Source organism: Lepisma saccharinum, chromosome 15 (genome assembly GCF_977018435.1).
Source record: "Lepisma saccharinum chromosome 15, izLepSacc3.1, whole genome shotgun sequence".
Taxonomy (NCBI): domain Eukaryota; kingdom Metazoa; phylum Arthropoda; class Insecta; order Zygentoma; family Lepismatidae; genus Lepisma; species Lepisma saccharinum.
The window spans coordinates 56,095,172-56,117,864 of NC_139243.1; the positions used below are offsets into that span (position 1 = coordinate 56,095,172).

The window sequence follows — 22,693 nt, forward strand, 5'->3', positions numbered from 1 at the left end:
AAAATGAATGCATTTAAAACGTTTTTCATGTCAAAGTGGAAATGTCCATTGTATTTATTTAAAATTCTTGGACCCTTAACAACCCTGTCTTCAACAAATACCATAGATTTTTCATGTATAAATATGTCAGCATCACTCGTCGTACTTAAAATAACGAATTCATCTGAATTTACTTGCCAAATTTTTCCACACCAGTTTGCCTGTTTCTTAAGCTAATAACTACAAAAAAAAAACCTTCAACGATATGAAAAATGGAAATCATTATTTGTTTACAATTGTATGTAGTTTAAAATTACGTTTATTGCTTCTTTGATAATTAATTTTTACAATACAATACAAATTTGCTTGTCCTTTTACCTGTATCACAGTAATAGTATGAGTATATATTAATCAGCCGTTTGTAATTTTATTTCAAAATGCAACACAAAGTTCATCATACACTATATAATTTTATTATGTTTGATCAACTTCTATGATTTACATTGCGATGCATAATAATTGCTCAGTATCTACAACAATAATGAAAATATTATTTTCACAACCTGTGATCATAATGTTAAGTAGGAGGAAAATAATACGTACATAAACTATTTAGTTAATAATATAGCTATTTCGATCATTAAGAATCTATACAATCGTTACCATGTGCTTCATAAGGATGTTCTTTATGTTAAAATTGTACGTGTCCAACACGTTTCCGGAAAACTAATATTTTATGCTTTAATACTTCTTCCTTTTGAAAAAATACTGATAATACAGTTAGCTACATCAATATTTTACAAATGACTACTATAAGGCTGCTATTTTTGTTTGTTTGTTATGTACTTTGAAGCAGTGGCGGCGATTAGGGGGACGAGGGGGGCAGTTGCTCCACACTTTTTGCCACTTTTGCCCTATGCTAAATATTATCTACCAAGCGAAAGTAAACTGCCCCCCCCCCCCAGTTTTAGCACCTTGTCTCCCTTAGTTTTGAGACCAAATCGCCGCCACTGCTTTGAAGGAAAGTGTACATTACCGATAGTATTTTTCCCCCATGGAAGTTTGTTTCAATAAAAAAAAGTCAGCGCGTCAATATCATATATAATTTGTTGTCCTGTTTCATCGAGAATTTGAACACTTGAAATTTCTGTTTGATGATGAAAAGAAAAATTGTAGCACAACATTTTATCACTCTGTTTTCAGTTCACCCACTTAGCTATTACAAGTGAATTTTTGTTGATTTCATTGTCACTCCAAGCGTTTCATGTAGAGAAACAACATGTAGAGAAGGCCAAGGCCCACTTTCTTTCATCGACTGTCGTGGTTATTACAAACGAATCAAAGTACAAAGTACAAACGAATCAACCAATTTACTGTCTCTGTGCAGTTTGCCCAATCATCAATGCTATTATTTCCATGTTTGTTCATTTAACACTTCGGCTAGCTATCATTTTCCGAAAACATACCATACCTGAGCTATTTATCAAAATTACTTACTTTCATTGCAGTATATTTTAATTTTAAAAACTTCAAAAGTGACAATTGTAAAATATTGATATTGTACTGATTTTCTAAATTCTCAAGTATAAAAATACTGTAGAAAGGATACCCTTTTATTGTGTGATTTAAAATTGTCAATATCGTTTGAAAGAAGTGAGATATCAGCATTTATACTGTTCTCATAAATATTCCACATAGAAGAATCGATTATCTACTGCTAATAGTTTTAACTTATACAGTTCTTGTGAAATGTGTCGTGAGCAACTATTAATTCATATTAGATGTGCATTTTAATTCTATAAACTGTTCGTAATCATGGAGTCTCAAATTGACACTATCACAAAAATACGCTGCAATCAACGAGTTAGAATGCTACTATACGTCCTCGTCGACTGCAATGAAGTTTCAGTCCCGCCACCAGACGGCAGCACGAGTCTATTCAGCGTTTCTCCTGTTTCGCCATCTGCCGTAGAAGTATGCAATCAGAACCACAACTACCAAGACTGCAAGGCAAGCTCCGACTGCTATAGGGACTGTCGAATCGACGTCTTCCACCTTGTCTTCCCTTGTCAAGGGGTTTTCGGCGAGGAAAGTGACGAGTGGCTTGAAATATTCCAACATGGCGGATCCGTTGAGTGCTCGCTCGCCAGTCAAAGTTTCTAAGACGTCGCTCCAGTGCTTCGACGAACCCATCTTCAATCCAGCCCTGCAATTAAAGTAATATATTCTGTATTTGCTATCCACCAGTGACGTATTCTCCATGTTATGTGTTTACCGCCGGTAAACCAATTTTTCACATTTTTTAATACATTTAGCCTGTGTGCGAATTAACAGGAGGGATACCGGGGATTTACCCCCACAAAACATATTATCCCGGCAAAATAAAATTATTTTTATCTCTACCAGGAATGTTTTTATACCCCTAAAAGAAAAGAAAACTGAAAGCACACAGTATACCATTTCTTACTGTTAAGTATGGCGAAAAGTAAACAGCCTTCACTTCCCAAAATAAAATCACAGATACGCCACTGAGGACGCATCCACCCCAAAGCAAAAAGCTTATTTCGCACAGTTCATTTAGCTCTGATATAGAGGTACAGTCCGCCTGCTTTTAGCCGAAACCATGGACAGAAGTGCGCATGCGCCAACTGGACTTGTTATGTGTCAAAATGGGTGCGACCGCAGAATTCAGACTTCTAATTACAGAGTGAAAACTTAGAGCTTTTGTTTGAAGCCATTCATAATCCTGGGGCTAGAAATATGGCGGAGATGCATATTAGAGCTTGTTAAGTTTTCGCTTTTGTGAAGAAATCATTTGTACTCACTTGTGGAGTGTAATATGTAGAGTTACATACTTCTTAGTAAACTTAAAAATTACAATCTTGTGTGGTGCAATGACTCACAGTCTTCAAAATAGTTGTTAAAAGTAGATATGAAGGTATGCTTGCCGCCATGATAGTATCTCCCTCTGTACGAAACATTTGGCTTAAAGTTGGCCCATAAAAAAAGGGTCACGTTTCCGGTCTGGTACCTAGAGGTCTGTGGCAGGAATGACATTTTGGGAAGTTAAGGGTTCCGTGAAAATCCTTTGCTGTGGAAACATCAATGAAGTAAGTAGAGATATGTTTCAAACTATGGAAGGGTTCAGAATGAAAATAAATGCAAGGAAATCTATATAAACGAAATATCACAGCTGGAACTTCTACCTGCTTCCCCTCTCGCGTTTGGAATATACCTGTCCAGGTAGTTTTGTCTTCCCTGGCTGGACTGTAATTGCTCAATATTAAGAACACGCTGGAAACAGCGTTGGTAGAATGACGCTGCTTGATCCTTCCTGCATTCTGCACCGCGCTTGACAGAAGCAGTGTTGCTACGTGAAGGGAAATTTCCTTGGTGCAGGTAAATTTAGTTCCTATTTTAGGTAAAAAGAAGGGACATTTTATGAAAAATAAAGAAATTGTCGGAAAGTTTGAGGTTGTCGGGCTCCTGGTTCTCATTTACTTGGATACCTGCATTGGTGTCTTATTTATAGTATATCTAATTAATCTAGAGGACGTGCATAATATATACAGAGTGAACCAAAAGTAGGTGGACAGTGAATGATAACATTTATGGTAAATGGCGTGTCTCTTTGGGGCTTGAGTACCAATTGTTTCAACCCATTTTCTTCTAACGGTTTCAGCATTTTGAGACACAAACACCATTGTTATAGTATACCCCTAACACAAACCCTATTCTACTACTGTCCACCTACTTTTGGTGCACTATGTACAATAAACAAGAATTGTTGCTGTAAAACTAGGACAAATTTTCAGAATACACCACTGTTAACCACTCTAAATGAGTTTTGTTTTCAAGTCACCTTTATGCACAAATATGCTAATCGGGCTGGACCGAACCATATGTCCTTTCACCTTGTATTGTACCCACGATCGCTTCATTCTAGCGATGCCCATTGAATCGTGCAAACTGCGGGCTGTCACCGCGAGTCAGCGCGTGCAGTGTTGCCACGTTCCACGTACTTCTTTACTCCGTTGAGTAAAAATATGTATAAAATCGGTTTCGCAATGTGACTTGACAATAAAAATAATGGATTTTAAAAACTGATGCAAAGAGATTCAAAACGATACAAATATTGTATTTGTAGGACCAACCAATACTAAGAAAAAGTTGCTTCGCAAAATTGATATAACAATGTTTTTTTATAAATTTTAAAAATCTGAAAATTAAAAATTGTGTTTAAAATTTTCCTGTTTGCACCGTACTAAAATTTCATCGCGATCGGACCACCCGATCTTTTGCAAAAGAAAAAAAAACGTCACTTTTATTGTTCTCACGACGGGTAAGAATAGAATTCATACTAAAAAAAACTTGGTTAGCATAGATTAACGCAGAATTAAATAAGCGAAATTTTGACGAAACTCGTTTCTATATAGATCTACTGGTTAATTTTTAATTACAGTCCAAACTCGAGTATCCATAATTTTTAATCTGCCAGTAGCTGGCAACACCGTGGCTCACATACTCATGACTTACACGTGACGTCACTGTGGCCACTGCTTTTTTATCCAGTCCTTGTATTATCCCTTACAGAGATGAAAAGCTAATATCGTTGCAAAGAATGCTTGGGTAGATTTTTCTTTGCGATAATTCAAACTATAATCTTTCGCCTTCAATTTAATGTACAAAAATTCAATAATTCAATATTTTCGTCGTGAATTATGTAGTGCTCAACTGTTAAATTGGTTGTTCCGTAACGGAAATCGCTAGAATGGTGTAGAATGTGAAGAATAAGCTAAACTTACATGAACTTGTCACCAGCTTCTGTTGACCGGTAGATGTCGCACTTGTGCAAGGGTCTGGCTTCGGGATTGCTCGGATCGTATTGGCCAGCTTCGATGCAAAGCGATCTGTGAATCTGGAACTCAAGAATGTGCGCTACAAAGTACCTGCAAAGTAATGAGAAACTTGTTTTATTACTAAAGTGGAATTAGTTATAACACTAGCCAACAGACTAAAAGCCAAAGAGGCCGTGAGTTAATTAAAGATTTATAGTAAAAGGTTTATAGTATCTAGTTTCATCCGACCTTAGGGAATGGAAGGTATGGAAAGGTAATTATTGCTTGTGTTCGGTTATTTTACTTGTTTATATGACGCTAATGCTTCGAATTAAGTAACTAATCTGATATAGCCTATAATCGTGGATTATTTTGACATGCTTAGAGATATCCAAAATTATAGAAATGGTATTATAAACAAAGTAAGCTACTACATGAAAATGATGTTCAAACATTTGTGTAAAAAGTAGATAATATATGTATTACTTCTTTACTTATAGAATGAAACCATGATGTGAAAACTAAAGCTATATTATGTGTAACAATGTAAATTCACTACAACGTCAAAATCCAATGAAAATTTAAAAAAAAAACAACAGAATTATGTTATTGAATATGATTAAATATTGCCACTTTTATACTCATGATATTGAACCCCCAGTTTTGTAATTAAATCAAATGAACATCGCACCAGGGGTAAATCAGAACGGAAATGAAACAATAATTTTGAAACCTGTATTAGCCTTATGTAATTTTCAGTCTTAATCTTCAATATATATCCTACTTACTGCTCTTATGTAATAATACGAAATATATACATTATATTTAATAATGTTTATATCATGATTATGTAGGACACCTGTACTTCAGACTAACAAAAATCTGATAAATTTTATTTGAAGCCCGCGCACATTGATAGCCCCAGGCCCCGCCCTGGCTACAAGTAAAAGTTACTTCTTCGATGATTATAACTGTAACTAGTTACTTTTAAGACTAAGCAGCTGTAAATGTAAAGTAATTACCTTTCCCAATAGAAGTAATGTTATCAATAGTTACTTTACGGCGCTTAAATCGTTAACTGAAAATTTGTAACGTGGCGGATGAGTTAAATTTGGCAACTCTGTTTTTAGCTATGCGTCTTCTTTGGATGCTAAGGTGAAAGTGTTTTCGTGATATCGCCTAAAGCAAGGAAGCTAGGCTTAGTTGCATAGCAGGTACCTATCTAGAAATATGTTTCGGGGGGGGGAGCGTCTCAATAATAATAATAATGTTTAAATTAAAATAATTATATTAAATAAAATTAATACTAAATACAATAAATTAATATTATATTATTATTACACGAATAGGTAAAAGTACTGTATAAGAATAGAGATATAACAGCTCATATTCATTACGTAGCTTACGTGTAGTTAAGATTGGAATAATGTACATAAAAACAAGTGCCCTGGCAATGAAAGTAATGTCAAATAGATGAATAATTGAATATTTATCGAATAACAAAACTGATGTTACATGCAGTTGGAGAAAAGTAAGTTTCTGATTAATGTTTTATGCATATTGAGTAGTAGTGTACATAAATAGTCTTTGTAATGTCATTCAAAGCCGTGTGATCACAATATAATTCTTGTCTTGCAATAAGTTCAAAGGAAATTATACAACAAAGGCTAAACGAATATATTTTTCATTATTTAATTTTAGTATTTGATAAGTCTTTGGGGGGAGGGTCCGGATCCCCCTAAATACGTCCTTGTTGCATAGTACATTTAGAACATCCGCGCCTTATTACAATTTATTTGCAACTGTCACGCAGAGTCCGGTGTTTTAAGTAAATAGCTGCATTCAGTTCGAACAAGGCAAACGAGCTGGAATTAAGTCATTTTCCAGGTAGTGGATCTTGTAGATTTGGGAAGAGAAAGAAACAGATGCAAGGGGAATTGATGCCACCACACACAAACTAAATGCATCAAATCTATTGATACACAAGAAATGCATCGATTGATGCGCTAAAGTGTGTTTCATGGCTTGTGCGAAGAGCCAGGTTTACAGTTTCACCGTAAAGTAACGCCGAAGTGCATCATAAGTGAGTATTTCTTTCTGTCGAGATGCACTTTAATGCATCGGTCAATGCGTTTTTATGCACCTTTCTGCATCCTTATCGATGATGCAGTTACTTCTCTGTGTTTACGTTGGAAACACCGTTGTCCGCATAGTACGATTTTTCGAATTAAAATCGTTCAAGCAAAGTTGACTCTTTGTCCCATCATTTTATTTGTTATGGTTATGGTATATATTTCGTATAAATATATGATGGCATATTTTATACCAGAAACATAAACAAACAAACAAAATACATGTAAAAACTGGCGGTGATTAGGGGGGGCAGTTGCCCTCCAATTTTTTTGCAACTTTGCTTCCGCACTATGCTAAACCTTATCTCCCAAGAGAAAGTCCCCTAGTTTGCCTCCCTTGTTTTGGCACTTTACCCCCCCCCCTCCATTTTCGGAACCCAATCGCCGCAACTGCATGTAACTAACTAACTATAGCTCTTTTCAGTTCTTACGGCGGCCGGTCCTAGTTCTGCCAAGGGAAATGGGGAGCGGAGATTGCGCAACAGACCAACCAGACAACAGCAGTGGCGCCGAGACACACGACGCGGCCGGAAAAAGTACTACGTGAAACTCGTTCTACTGGCCGCTACTTTTCTTATCGTGCTGGATTGGTCGCTTCCCCGCTCCCCACTTCCCTTGCCCGCCGTAAGAACTGAAAAGAGCTATAACTCTGTAGCCTTCTTAAACCCGAAGGTTTATGGCTGCAGCAATCCAAGCCTTCCATATGTCTCTACCCTGGGCAAGATCAATCCAATCTTTTCCATCCTGACCGATTTCCTTTAGGTCCATCTCAACGTTATCCCTCCATCTTCGTCTTAGTGTTCCTACAGGTCTCTTACCATCAGGTTTCCAAACAAGAACTCCTCTTTCCTCTCCCATTCGTGCCACATGGCCTGCCAAGCTAAGTCTTCTTGATTTATTCATTCTAATAAAATCTGGACAGGAATACAAATTGTGCAGTTCTAAATTATGTAACCTTCTCTACTCACCTGTCTCCTCATCTCTTTTAAGCCCAAATATTTTCCTAAGGATTTTATTTTCAAATGTTCTTAAGTTATGTTCCTCTTTTAATGCAAGAGACCACGTTTCACATCCATGTAATACTACAGGCAAAATTACTGACAAAACACATGTAGCTAACTTCACATATATTTATTTTATTACACACAAGCAAGTATCTTGTAACTAAATAATTATATGTAAAGTTACATGTGATTTTGCTCACAATGTGCACTTACCTTTAAGAACAAGATATAGATAAATCTTACAATGTCCATATTCCATCCTATAACAGCTATTTAAGGTTGATATAGCAGAACGTTATAATATTAGGTACAAGTTTGGAATCAATGATGCTTTCCAAAGTGTTACACTTAACTGCCGAGAGACCTGCAGCTCTTCAAATTTTGTGTCTGTGTGTGGTGTTTTTCAAGCTGCTGCTGGCGTGACATGAATATTCAAATAATTCTTAAAGGAGGACGGATACTACATTTTTCGTGGACATAAAAATGAAATGTTGTAAACAAGTTAATGTGTATGTTGTGAATGTCTTGAAGATACAACGTCCGTATTGGAAAATTTTCCAAGAATTGCACCCACCCATTTCGAGTAATTATATTTCATTCTCTCAGAGAATCTAGGAGAGTACAGAGAAAATTTGCAGGTAGTTAATTTAAAGATTACTGTTAGATGACGTTCAAATGAACAGATTCGTTCGTTCTTCAATAATAAAAAAAGGTAAAGTGCTCCCCTGTGCATAGCACCACGCCATGAAGGCGTATAGGGGGTGTGAGGGTAACGCCCCACACTTTCTTGATCCGGTCATGAGTGGGGGTGATGTGATCAGCATCACGCCCTGGCCGCCTTTACCCCCCAGGGTCTCCCCCAGGTACCCATGTTATTCGACGCTGGGTGGGCGCCGGGGCCGCTTCCATCGTTAGAAAAGTTCCCGGATTTGAACCGGCCGGGGATCTAACCCGGGACCTTTAGCATGGTAGTCAGACGCGTTACCGACTGAGCTACCGCGGCCTGCTATTGTTCTTCAATTGTTTTTAATTTTCTTCAGCTAATGACATCAACTCTGTAAAAAGTTACAGAAGGAATAACACCTTAAGACCCTCAGCCATGACAGTTTTTAAGGTAGGTTGATTTATTTAGTATATTTTGCTTCGCTTCTTGTGCCACTTTTGGATAATTTGCGATGATGGGGATGAGTGATGATATGATGAAATTTATGAATGCTCACTCACAAACATCCATACCCAGGCCGGGATTCGAACCCGGGATCCCTGGCGTCGTAGCGCAATGTGCTAACCACTCCGCCTCGGGGACCGGCAGGGTGTCTGACTGCCACGCAGGAGGCACAGATTCGATTCCCATTGTAGGTTATTCCAAGTGGGAATTTCAGAACATGTCCGTGTTTATCCATCCTGTAGCAAAACGATTACCTGGTAGTTAAAGGCGACTGGAACGTGGTGTTGATCACATCACCTCCTCAAAAATGGCCCAAGATCTTCCATACCCTATCTAGGGAATGTGTGGAGCAAGGATGCGCATAACGGCAGAAAAGGGGAGAAAGCGAATGGACGGAGCAAAGCAGTGAAGAAATAGATGAACTGAAATTCACTCACAAAGAGGATTTAATAGGTAGTACTTACGCCATGTATTGTGAATTGGATGCAACGTGGAATTTCGCCCCTGGATCGAAGTCTGTCTCCGTTCTGGCCACCGGTGGTTTAAGTCCCTGCAGCTCTTGTCTGGAATAAATAAACAAAGTCAGTTTCTTCCCAAGAGACTCGGAAATGATTCAAGCGTTCTAAATTCAGCGACCACACAGTACTCTTCCAACCTTACTAACATGTGGAAACTTTAATTTTCGCTTCCACATTGAAAGGTACTCTACACCAGTTTGCATAATGTATTTTTAGGCTAGCACGAGTGCAACCGCTCTTTTCCCGACGAACGCATGGCGTGATCCAGAAAACGAATCCAGCTCAATTAAAAAATATATATATTCTAATATATAAATATGTTCGAATATATAAAAATGGATGTAGGCGTGTGTGCGTATTGTTCCGCCCTAACCCATCCCTAGGGGTGCCAGGGGTGTCTTACCTCACATATTGCAAGTGATATGTATACCAAGTTTGGTTGAAATCGATCCAGGCGTTCGAGAGTTAAGGCTGAACAAACACGCACACCGATATTAGTGTGGAATCCATAGTTGTCGGGGTCGCTAAGATGAATAGTGACACTCCCAATGCCGTTCAACTTCAAGACACCTCTGGAATCCCTAGGGGTGGGGTTGGGAAGGGGGTGACATGTAAAAATAATCGAAAACGACCAATATTATTGTGGATTCCATAGTTTTAGGGGTCGCTAAGTTGAATAGTGACACTCCCAATGCCGTTCAACTCCAAGTTCATTTTACACAATAGTTAGAATTCATTATTTTCCTGTCTAATAGAAGATTGGGATAAATAAATACCCGGGCAACGCCGGGTAATCAGCTAGTTAGTAAATAAAATAAAGTCTATCTGGACTAATTGACAATAAAAAATGCCTGATACTTCGAGTTCTAAATGATTTTAGTCGAGGGTAAAGAAAATAGAAATTTCTTCATAACATCCAAAACATAGTTTCTGGTTTGTATACCAAATGACAAGCGATACCTGTCAATTGGAAACCAACTTACAGAACAGCACTCTTCCAGGGATGAACACAGCGTGCTACGACGTCAGAGATCCCGGGTTCGTATGGCGGCCTTGGCATGGGTGTCCCTTCATCAATTTCATCATATCATCACTCATTATCATATTCGCGATAAGCCAAAGGTGCAGAAATGCTAAGTAAAATAACACAAATCAATCAATTAATCGATAAGGAGTGATGCGACAAGCTGCTTATGTCGCTTTCCCCTTACGTGTCTCTGGGACTGGGCCGTTTTCTCGCATTGGGTCGCATCGGTCTGGTGGTGGCGCGTGCGCAATGGAGATTCTTTTAGTTAATCTTCACTCAGACCGAAGCGACAAGCTCCATGCGTCAGGGTGGTTTTACGGAAATTTCTGACATGCCGCTACGGCGTGAATCGTTGCTGTTGATTGGCTCGTTTCCAAGCGACATGTATCGCATGTCGCTTCGATGTGCAATATCCCTTAGACCCAAGTGACGAGCGACAAGCGACACAGTGTGCATCGACCGTGCATGCGCGAATAACAGACCGAAGCAACACGATGCAAGCTATTGAGAAAACACTCTCGTCCGAGCGATATGCAAGCAATAGGCGAGGCGTGCATTTTGTTGTGTCGCTTCGGTTCCAAAGATTACGTGCATTATTTAGCTTTCGTTTCCAAGCGACACGAGTCGCTTATTGCCTCCGTCTGAAAGCGGACAACGGTTGGAATAATTGATAGTCAATCTATGAAAACGACTCAAAAAGCATACTCACCAGTACTAAATAGATCACCCCACTCACGACCGGATCAAGAAAGTGTGGGACGTTACCCCCACACCCCCTATACGCCTTCATGGCGTGGTGCTATGCACAGGGGAACACTTTACTTTTTTTTTTTTTACTAAATAGTTTTTAGTATCATGCTCGTTGGTTTAGAATTACCGAAAAATTTGAGCAAAATTACCAAATTTAGTCAAGAATATCATCTTTTGTGTTCGGTTATTACAAACCTGTGGACTCGTATTATCTTTTCCTTTGAGATTCTGTAATAATGATGCCAAAATGACAAAACTGCTGTATCTGGGCAAATTTTAAGCTCTTTTATCGCTATACTTGCTTTTCATCCAGCGTCTATCCAAGCTATTATAAGCAGATATTGAACTCGGGTAGCAAACCATCTTCGCTATGAATTACTGTCCGCAATAAGTTCTCCCATTCACCGCTGAGAGGCGCCAATGGTAACTTTTTGCTTTCACCTCTAGACCATAAAGTTTCAGAAGAGATCAGGAGATGGCACTGCTAAATTTCAACATCAGATTTCTATGCTATTACCTTAGTTCCCACCAATGAGAGGTCCAGTTGCTCTCCGTCACTTCCCCTGCGAAAACGTCCCACCTCCACATGTCTACCACCAAAGCGAAGGGCAAGAAGGCCACCTGCGGGCGAGAATAACAATTACGTAATGCCTATGGAACTGACTTACATGCACTAAACTAATGTGTTAGATATGTAAATATGTATTGAGTTATCTTAATCAAAATATGAAATTAAATATGCACTTACGATTGTGAAAAATGACAATTTTCGTTAAGCAAGTCAACCCAACTAAAAGATATGCATTTGTCTTTCGATCCCCGGCAGGACAGAGCCGGGATTTTTTCCACCTGTTCAAGCGGCTCCGGCGTCCACCCAGCGTCGTCGTATAAAGTGGGTACCTGGAGAAAACTCCGGGGAGTAAAGGCGGCCAGGCGCGTGGTGCTGATCACTTCACCTCTATCTTCGGCCGAGATCAAGAAAGTGTGGGGCCCTAACTCCACACTCACTATACGCCTTTATTGAGTGGGGCAAAGCACAGGGGAGCACTTTACTTTTATTTACTTGCATGACATTAATTATAATGCAAAATTCAAATACGAAATGTGCTTTATCTTCAGTCACGAAAACTATGCTTAGATTATATGAACTGAAATGCAAAATTCAAGTAGAAAATATGTGTTTATTTTTATTACCAAAACAATGGATTTCAAAACTTTATTTTAATTGCTGAATTGTGAATCTCCTGTTGTTCATAAAGACAGATTTGTGTTCATTGAAATTGCGTTCAATATCGCATGAAAGAATGGTAGAATATTCAAAATATCCAATGCAGTGCCGGATCTACAACCCGCAAAACCCCGAAGTGCAGTGGGGACGGAGACAAGTAAGCCTTTAGGGGGGGGGGGACCCTCAGCCATTGACATAGTAGAGGGTTCGTATATGCGCATATAAAAAAATGAACGTAGTTACTCAGAGGTACAGAAACGAATACAATATATACAGGTAAAGGCAAAGTAAAAGTTCCCTGTACTACATGTAGCACCGTGCCATGAAGGCACATTTAGGATATGTGGGGATGATATCACATCACCACCGGTGCCGAAACCGGGAGAGAGCGGCCCGGGCCCATCCAGTTCTCGTTTGACCCCTCTATAAGGGGCCCAATGCATATCTTCCAACATATTGCATAACTTTTGCACACAGAAACTTCGCACACAACAGGTGGGAAATTAGGCAGGATTCTGCTCTGAAATAGGCAGAATCAATAACGTGGGACTATCACTCAGTCTGAGTGTCTTTATTGTGCTTGTACGTTTACTATTCCAGTATTTACTTTTTCAAACTGACAATGAATTAAGGAAAACGCATGGAATATTATGAATGAATATGTGCGAGAATAGAGGAAGAAGCGTGGGAATACTTCAGTCTTCATGCTCTGGAATGAGCCAGTAAATTGCAAAATATGCTCCTTTGTTTCCCTTCGGAAATGTCAAAAATCGCTCGCCCAGATGAAAATTTTATCTTGAGCCTTCCTTTTTTATGTGAATATGTGTGAAGATATTAAACTCCTATAAAGCAATGTAAGAATAAGTATTATAAACAGAATATGATAAAAAATTCACAGTCAAAAGTTACATGTAAAGTATTATGTTGTATAATTACATAATCACAGTAGTGCAGTGAATTTTTTGTCCAGCTAATAAAGTTCGATGTACCTTGATATATATGTTTTGTTGTCAAATACAGTTAATGCAATTACTATTTTTCAAAGGTTAATTCAAGTGTATTAGGTTCCACCTTAAGGAGAAAAATAATGCCCCTCTTCCCGCAAACAGAAATAAATCAGTATTTATGCTTTACTTAGCTTTACCCCTCCCCCCAAATCTCTTAAGAAATCGGCGACTATGCACATCACCCCCTTCCCATTTAAAAATAAATTGAGTTAAATTCAATATGGCGGCCACAAATATGGTGGACGTTCGCTTGGAACACACACCAGTGTGGTTCCTCCTAAGCCTAACCTGTTTCTATCATGACCAATTGTACCCAGCCTAACTCCTTTATTTTTTATAGGGGGTTTTAACGGACTTTTGAATCATCCTGTAGGCCCTCGTATGTGAGTTTGTCAACATGAGATTAGACACACAGACATTATATATGTGTAATATATATATATATATATATATATATATATATATATATACACACACACACACACACACACATATACCGGGTGTCCCAAAAGTAGTAGACCACACTTTGAATCGCCATAACTTCTAGCGGAAGTGCATTTTCTGACAGGTTTAACTTGTAACATGTAGCAGAAGTGTCATATTGCAATGTTCTAAAGATGATCCTGATCGCCGCATGCAGTTTGCTGAAGAGTGTCTCACCAGTTGGAACAGAGTGTCGTGTGGACTGATGAAGCCAAATTTCACCTGTCCGATAGTGTAAACAGACATAATTGTGTTTACTGGCTTGATTCGAATCCAAATTTGGTAGTCGAGTACGATGATAAATGACTTGGCGTCATGGTCTGGGGAGGTGTTACGTACCAAGGTGTCATTGGCCCTTTCTTCTTTGAAGATGGCGTCAATGGTGAGAATTACCTGAAGCTCATTAGGGACACTGTTTACCCTTTACTCCAACAGAGATATCACTTTGATCATTTGTGGTGGCAGCAGGATGGAGCTCCCCGTCATTATGCCACAATTGTACGGAATTGGTTGGACCAGGCATTCCCCGGACGTTGGATCGGACGTCGCGGGTCAATTGAATGCCCGCTCTCCTGGCCTCAACCCACCAGACTTTTTCCTGTGGGGGTATTTAAAGGATAAAATTTATTCACGCAACATCAACACCCTACAGGACCTGAAGGATGTGATTACTGAGGAATTTACTGCTGTTCCTCATGAACTGTGTGCAAAAGCGTGTGAAAATGTGTCTTTGCGATTACAGGCCTGTATTGATGCTGATGGCATGCAAGTTGATTACAAAATGGAAAACCGATATTAAAGAGTGTTTGTGTTACAAAATAATCCATCTGGTTTAATTTCATGTCGACTCTGCTAGAAGTTACGGCGCTTCAAAGTATGGTCTACTACTTATGAGCCACCCTATATATATATATATATATAAATGTGTTTGCGTGTGTGTGTGAAGGTAGGTAGAGGGGGGCCTTTGGTAATATTTTGCGGCGGGTCCAAGATTTGTAGATCCGGCACTGCCAATATGGTTTTACCGCGAAAGTTTCAGCTTGCTTTCTCTATTCCTATCTAAAATATTAGAATGACAGATTCGTTGTCTGTTGTGAAGATCCAAAAAATAAAGAGTACAAAACAGAAAGATCTGAATACAAATGAACGGAAAATCTTTGGTCTTGAACACAGGAAGGGAAAATGTAGTGATAACGTGAATGCAGAATGTTGTAAAATGTTTGAAGATATGGAAATTATATGTAAAAATAACTAAAATATGTGCTAAAAACTAATGTATGAAAAATGTGGAAACAAAAAATAGCATTATTTTGAACTTCCGTATCACATTTCCCAAACAAAATAACATTGGTTCGTAGGCGAAACTTGGTACCTAACTTTGGGAGGAAGGGACTAGAAAAGGGAAAACAGCGTCCGGCATTATTTGGTAAATAACTGTGAAGTTTGCAAAATCACAAATATTACTCTTTAGTACTTTGTTCCTCAGGTTCCCTAACTTATAAATTTTAATAAACATGAAAATTTTGTGGGGCCAATGTCCCCTCTTGCCCCAGCCAAGTTACGCCTATGGTTTTAGCATGAAATGAATACATGTATTTCTATGTAAATCCGTTTCCTGGTAATGAACCAATTGCAATTTATCATGCAACAGAGTGACTAGGCCAATCATTACAAACTTTCGTCTTCCTATACAGTTAAAACTATACATGTACAAATGTATGTGTATATTGTGTACGTAACCATGGCACGAACCCTGAAACACCTATTGGATCATTGACTAATAATAAAACAAATACAAATACAATTCAATTATCTATTAATGAATTAGAACTATCCAACTGGATTTAATCATCAATAATTACGTGGAAACGTGTGCTTATTCAGAAAATAGGCATAGATGGCGGGATATTGTGCATTAGTATAAATCTAATAGGAAAAGTACTTCTACTGTCCTACACAAGAAGGTAAAGTTTGAATTTGTTAGATACAATTTTGTGTACTGAGAAACATTAACTTTGTTAAAACATTTTCGTTATAAATATATCCGTAACTTGTGTAGTGCAAACATACATTTATAATACTGTAATAAAAATTAAAGTATTCCCGAGTAACTAAATTGACGCTGGTAGGAGATTATTGGTGGTTTGAGAACTTTGTTGCAAGCAATTCAAGATACAATTCGAACAAGAATTTTGTAATGTACCCCAAGACTTGCCAAAGCCAGTACAAGAGAAATATTTTAATGCTATTCATGAAAGCTTAACTGTGTTCAAGCACTCACGTATAAGTTTTATCTACAGAGTGTTTCGAAACTCGCGCAATACAAAATTTCAAAATGCATATCAGTAAGAGATAAGTATTTACACACGGTTTTCTGCATTGAAATATTTTTATATGCTGAGCATAATCAGTTTACTCCACACACAAGAAAATAAAAGTTAATAACTGGCGGAAGGCAGTGTTAAATTCTTTCCAGAAAGGCACTTTTCGGTGAGAAAAAAAAATGTTATCGAAGGGTGATAATTCGATGTCTGATGCAATGTCAGTCTGTAATTTGCGACCAATATTGGTCATGTGCAGCATTATATTGTGTCTGGCGATTACATGGGATAAGTGAAAAGTGCCATTGTAGGGGAAAATCACCTTAGCTGGTGGCAACACTAGCAGGTCGAAATTTTGTCAGCAGACGCAAGAATCATTGTGGGAAACGTGGAGGTCATTTCCTGAAGTCACCGAAGTATTCCAAGATTTATCACGGTCTGCACAAGCAATTGAAGAACGTCATTTGAAACTTCTCGCGAGGTACGTTATCCTGACTTATAACATCACAAGCGACTTGGATGATATCTACCAAGCAAGAAAGGTGCTGTTTGTCCGGGTACGGGCAATGGACAGATGACCACCGACATTCGCTGCACTTCTACAGCATACTAAACGAGCATGTTTGCAGGCGGGATTTATCTGGGGACAGAGTTTGGTTGCAAATCCAGAATATCCCAACTTCCAGGATTGGGGATGGAAGAAGGAAGGTAGTGTTTGGGTTCCATTCTGGACTACAAAAGAAGGAACCACTGCCTCCGTGAAGGAGCTCACAAAGTGTTCCTGCAAAAGCTGTATTAGAGGTCGTTGTCTGTGCAGACAGTCAGGTCTTCCATGTACCGGCCTTTGTGTGTGTGTGTGTGAGGGAGATCCCTGCGATAGGAATGAACATTAATTTAGTGGCGTAGAAATATATTGTAAACTTTGTATGTATACTGTAGACCAGTTGTAACATTCCTGTAGCATTAAATATTTGTACTTTAAGGACTGTTTTGTGTTATTAATGTAAGGTGATGACGGTGGCCATCTCGGTTTTCGGCATCCATCTTTAAATTCAAAATGGCTTCCAAAATTACAGATGACCACCAAAAATTCCCAAATTCGCTGCTAAACATAAATTTTGTTGTACTTTAGCAGCAATTTCTGGAATTTTCGGCCGCCATATTGGATTTTGGCAGCCATTTTTTAATTGTATACCAAATCTGATAATTCAAATGGATTCCTAGTACTCTAAAACATATATGTGGACACCTATATTACCTTGCAGTGTCAACAGATTACGTCTGCAGCAAAGTTACGCTTGTTTTAGCCGCCATTTTGAATTTCGTTCAATTTGGCGGGAAACAATGATTTCTCGACGTGTTCTCACATCCAAATTGAAGCGTATACATGAAAGCTACGTGCATGACAAGTTTCATGCTTTCTTTCGGAAAGGACCGTAACTTTTTTAGTGGAGCTGCACTAGATACATTTACGTGAAAAATCATAAATGTTAATTTTGCACCGGAATTAGACTTTTGACTGTAAAATTTTAAGCACCTGGCAACGCTGTCGTTGCGTGTCATCTGTCGTACATCGTTCGGAAACTGCAAAAGGGGATCATAAGGGCCACAACGTACGTTTTAATCCCAACATTTTTTTTTATTATTGCAGGTTGGACATAGAATGTCCCGATTAAATCATTAAAGTAATCGTGTAGGCTGTCAGTAAATAAATTTGCATGATCCTACACATAATACGTACATATCCGGTTTCACGAAATCGATGCACCAGTCGTAATCTTGTTGCTTTGTGAACTAGATTAAAACCAGGTACTTTTCTTGGATCAACTCTTGCACACGAGTGTATAAATGAGTGGTAAAATATTCTTCAACAAGCAATCTCGCTGCTTTAATGAATACTGATCGGTTGAATAAAAAAATGTTGACTCTTTGATCTTTAGTGCCGGTGGGTGCTCGAAAATTTCAGTGTTGACAAGGTTCATTGATTTAAATCAGGTTGATTTAAATCAAAACTTGAATCAGGTGATTTGAAAAGAATCACTGATTTAAATCACTTTAAGTGAATAATTTATAGAATAATGTACATAAGGATATTGTAGATATCAGAATCAGTCTTGGTGAAAGTACATTAATATTGTATTCATTTAATGGTGATTATTAGGCTGGGTACTATTATCGTATGAGGGAAACACCTACGAATCATATATTTCGGACTTCTTTATATTGCTAACGTTATTTTCGAATGTGGAACATTTCCTAAAGTGAAATAATGCATATCAATGTCTATTTCTTAGATTTACGAGTACTTACTGTTACTTGTTGTTTCGAATCTGTAATACATTATGGCCGTGGTAACTTACTGGTTTTAGGTGGCGTTCTGAGTGTGTTTTGTCGATTTATGCAGTGTTGCAACCTCGTTCGCCGGAAAATATCTACTTTCGTGCCCGGATTTGAAATTATGCTAATACGTCGCAAACCATTGACGTTAGCCCCACAAACCATTGACGTTAGTCCCAAAAACCATTGACGTTAGCCCCAAAAACCATTCACGTTAGCCCCAAAAACCATTTTCCGTAAGGTTAGGTTAGGTTAAGTTAGGTTAGGCAAGCATAGTTAAAAAAAAAATTAAAAATACTCGACACGTCATGTTCTAGTGAAAACACGGCGAGGCTAAAACACTGGCTACGGGGTTGCATCATCTTAACACACGTAACATTACACTCTCGTGCAGAAAGCAAATGGCGGGAGCAGAAACAGCGTGTCGGACAGAGATTTTCGCAGAAAACAACACGCATTCACATTAAAATTGATCAAATCTACATTCAGGAACTTCCACAACGCTAAAGAAAATTATTTCCGTAAGTACTTTCTCCTGTAAATTTGACGGAAATTTGAAGGAATCCGTTTCCCTCATACGATAATGTTACCATTAGGCTGTAAGAAAGGAAATAAAGGAAACATAATATATGTACTGATGGGGTGAAGCTCATACGAAAGGAAATGTTATATGACAAAACTAGACACACACTTGTATTTCTCCTCATGTAAAATTCTACAATTTTTATAATGAAAAACAGCAAACATTTTGTTTAGAAAGATATGTCCAAAATACTAATCGTGTTAAACCATCAAAAGTGCCATTAACATTACACTGTAAATAAACATGGCAGATGATATTTTGCAAAAAATCATTAAAGAAATTACCAAAATTCAGCTACGAAGACTATAAAATATTTTAAATATAGAGTACATCCAGAATGTTTCATTTTCATTTGAAGAGAAGTTACTGAAATTATTAGTTTCATTAACACACTCAACAAATATGTCCATAGTACGTTCATACAGTATCAGAAACAGAAAATGTATATTTACATATATTTTTTTATTTCATTTAATCAAGCTGTTCAAATATTTTACAGGGCCGTTTACTAGATAAAGCCACATCGCGCTGCGACGCCAAGGGTCCCGGGTTCGAATCCCGGTCGGGCTTGGTTGTTTGTGAATGTCCATTCATCAATTTCATCATTTCATCACTCATCCCCATCTTCGCAAATTAGCCAAGAGGCACAAAACGCGAAGTAAAATAAACTAAATCAAATGAAAAAAAACAAACAACTAGATAAAGCCTTACTATAAAGAAAACATATCTATAAGTATGATGCCAAAAACCATACAAGCAATTTTAAGCGTGTTTTTTCTTAAAAATAAAAAAAAATCAATTTAAATAAGAAAAATCCGATTTAAATTTTAAAAATTAATCAAAAATAATTTTCCTTGCTCCACAGATAACTTAAGGGAAAGAGTAGACGTACCTTTTCGAGAGCCATCCGCATGAGGGCGTTGATGTTGTCCTCTTCAGTGTCAGAGTAGTTGCTCAACAGCCCCACCGTCTGGAGGTGCTGCGGTGTGGAAACGGAAAGCGCGATGACGTCACCAATGGCCTCATGGAAACCTGGAAAATGTCAACAAGCATGTGAGAGTTTGTTTCTTGATTATATTCAACCTTGTCATACTACAGAGCATTCCCTGACATTCGCTACGAGACTCGGCGGCAAGCGGCCCGGCATCAACGCTTGTCTTTCCCGGTGAACGGGGTCCACGACAGTCGCTAGAGTCTGCTATTAAAATTACAGTTTTCATATTGTGTACTAACCTTAACTACAGAAGGTGTTGAAAATGATGTCACTCTTCTGCAACACATTCCTGGCATCTCCGAAGGAAATTGGCATTTACACGTGCAAGTTCGTCTGCTGTAATTCTTCCGATGAAGAATTTTAGCGGCTCTAAATGCTGTGCTTTTTGAAACACCCGTTTCTTGTGAGAGGCAGCGGATAGATTTTTTGAGGAGACTGCTCTAAGCTTTGTCCTATCTCATCGAGTTTTTCCTTAGTAAGTACACGTGGGTATTTCTTTTCACTTTTATTGAGAACTGACCCTGTTACTCTAAACTTTTTTACGAGGTTTAATATAGTGGTTCTATGTGGAACGGGAACATCAGGAAATTTCGTTGCAAAACGTCGTCTCGCTTCTCCACAATTCCTCTTTCCGAAGTAACACTCGACAAGATATATCCTTTGTTGTAATGTAAACTTTTGTCAATCTTCAACACACGGACACGACACAACACAACTTCCGAGTGAGTATTATACTGGCGTCAGTCTGCAACGTCAACAGAAAGGGAAAGGGAGCGAAGGCAGGGAGAGCGAGAGAAACAGACTGTAGCGTGCGACTGTTCACCGTGACCCCGTTCACCGGGAAAGACGAGCTCTGATGCCGGGCCGCTTGCCGCCGAGTCTCGTAGCGAATGTCAGGGAATGTTCTGTAGTAATTTTTTACTTTTACTTTTAAGCCGATTTTCTTCCACTTCTGCCCACTCGCAACGATGATGATGAAATTGCTGAAAGGTGAGGGTCATAAACACCCAATGCCCATGGAATATTCTGTGACCACAAAGTTCATTTTCAGTCCATATTATGCTCGTATAGGCTAATCGTGACTTTTACATACAGTTTAGCCGTCCCCCGTGGTGGAGTGGTTAGCACATCGCGCTACGATACCAGGGGTCCAGGTTCGAATGCCGGCCTGGGCATGGATATTTGTGAGTGTCCATTCATCAATTTCATCATATCATTACTCATCCCCATCTTCGTAATTTAGCCAAAAGTGACACAAAATGCGAAGTAAAATTAAGCAAATCAATCAGTTTAAAGTTTGATACTGTGCAATTGCTTTAATTTCTTTTTTAAAAAAAAAAAAACTACGACGGTACAGATTATTTGATATTTTCACATTTTTGGACAACGACTAATTTGGCTTAAATTCATTTAGATATTCAATTTTGTATCTCACTAGCTTCATGGCAATTCAAATGCATATCGATGAAATTCAGCAGAGATCCATATAGAAGACATTAGCCTGTATTCGAACACAGCACCTTGAGATTCGCAGCACTAGTCAATGTGTGGTCTCTACACAGTCAAATATTCACAACAGAACAAACAATACATCCCCAGGGAGGACAATTCTTTACTTCGAGTTATTCAAAAAGGAAATAACATTTATTTTACCTTCCACATTAAAATCCACAATGGAGAGATAACTTTTCACCATTTGCTTTCCAGGGGGGCAAGTGCCTCCCCTTGGAATCCGCTGGATACGCCCACGCTGAAGAGGCATTGCTTCTCGCAAGAACCAATGATTTAGTGGTCACATAATGTTCACAAATGAACTCCCTACGTGCTGTGGCCTGTAGGAATATCGAAAACTGGATAATCCACCAAGGATAATTATGACTTTTTCCTTTAACACTGAGATATGTACCGTTTTCAAGTATTCGAGATTGTTACGGATTTTGTAGGAAATTTGGATAAATTGATGGGTGTTTTCCCTTCCCTCTGAGCAACTGCCAGAGTATTTGTGTTATCTTCACGTGTGTCGATATCTTATGAATATAGCCTATCACTTATATAGTTATTTTATATAAATCTAATGCTTAGTGTTTACCATCAGTATTTTAAATCCTGTAAATCTTGCATTTTTCTATATTGTATTGTATTTTTCTATTTTCTCGCTTTTCTTTTTCTCATTTTTATATATAAAATAATGTAACAATGGAATTGATATAAGTCTCTTGTAATTGGAGCTATGTATGCTCTGTTAGGGACAAATGAATAAATAAAAAAATAACATCAGTCTTCTCGGTACAGGGAATATTGACTCTTATAATTTAAAATATACT

At 38.3% G+C, this 22,693-nt stretch overlaps 1 protein-coding gene across 1 annotated transcript in view; it reads right to left on the minus strand.

The window, feature by feature from the left end:
• Positions 1 to 290: 290 nt before the first annotated feature.
• Positions 291 to 22,693, minus strand: part of LOC145999712 (angiotensin-converting enzyme-like) — a 292,863-nt gene continuing 270,460 nt past the window's right edge. Inside the window, exons 21-25 of the mRNA XM_083136993.1 lie at positions 20,268 to 20,407; positions 11,934 to 12,037; positions 9,586 to 9,684; positions 4,785 to 4,928; positions 291 to 2,185 (exon numbers count right to left, since the gene is read on the minus strand). Of these exons, the coding sequence (XP_082993119.1) occupies positions 1,915 to 2,185; positions 4,785 to 4,928; positions 9,586 to 9,684; positions 11,934 to 12,037; positions 20,268 to 20,407 (758 nt within the window). The 3' untranslated portion in view covers positions 291 to 1,914. The remainder of the gene's footprint in view (positions 2,186 to 4,784; positions 4,929 to 9,585; positions 9,685 to 11,933; positions 12,038 to 20,267; positions 20,408 to 22,693) is intronic.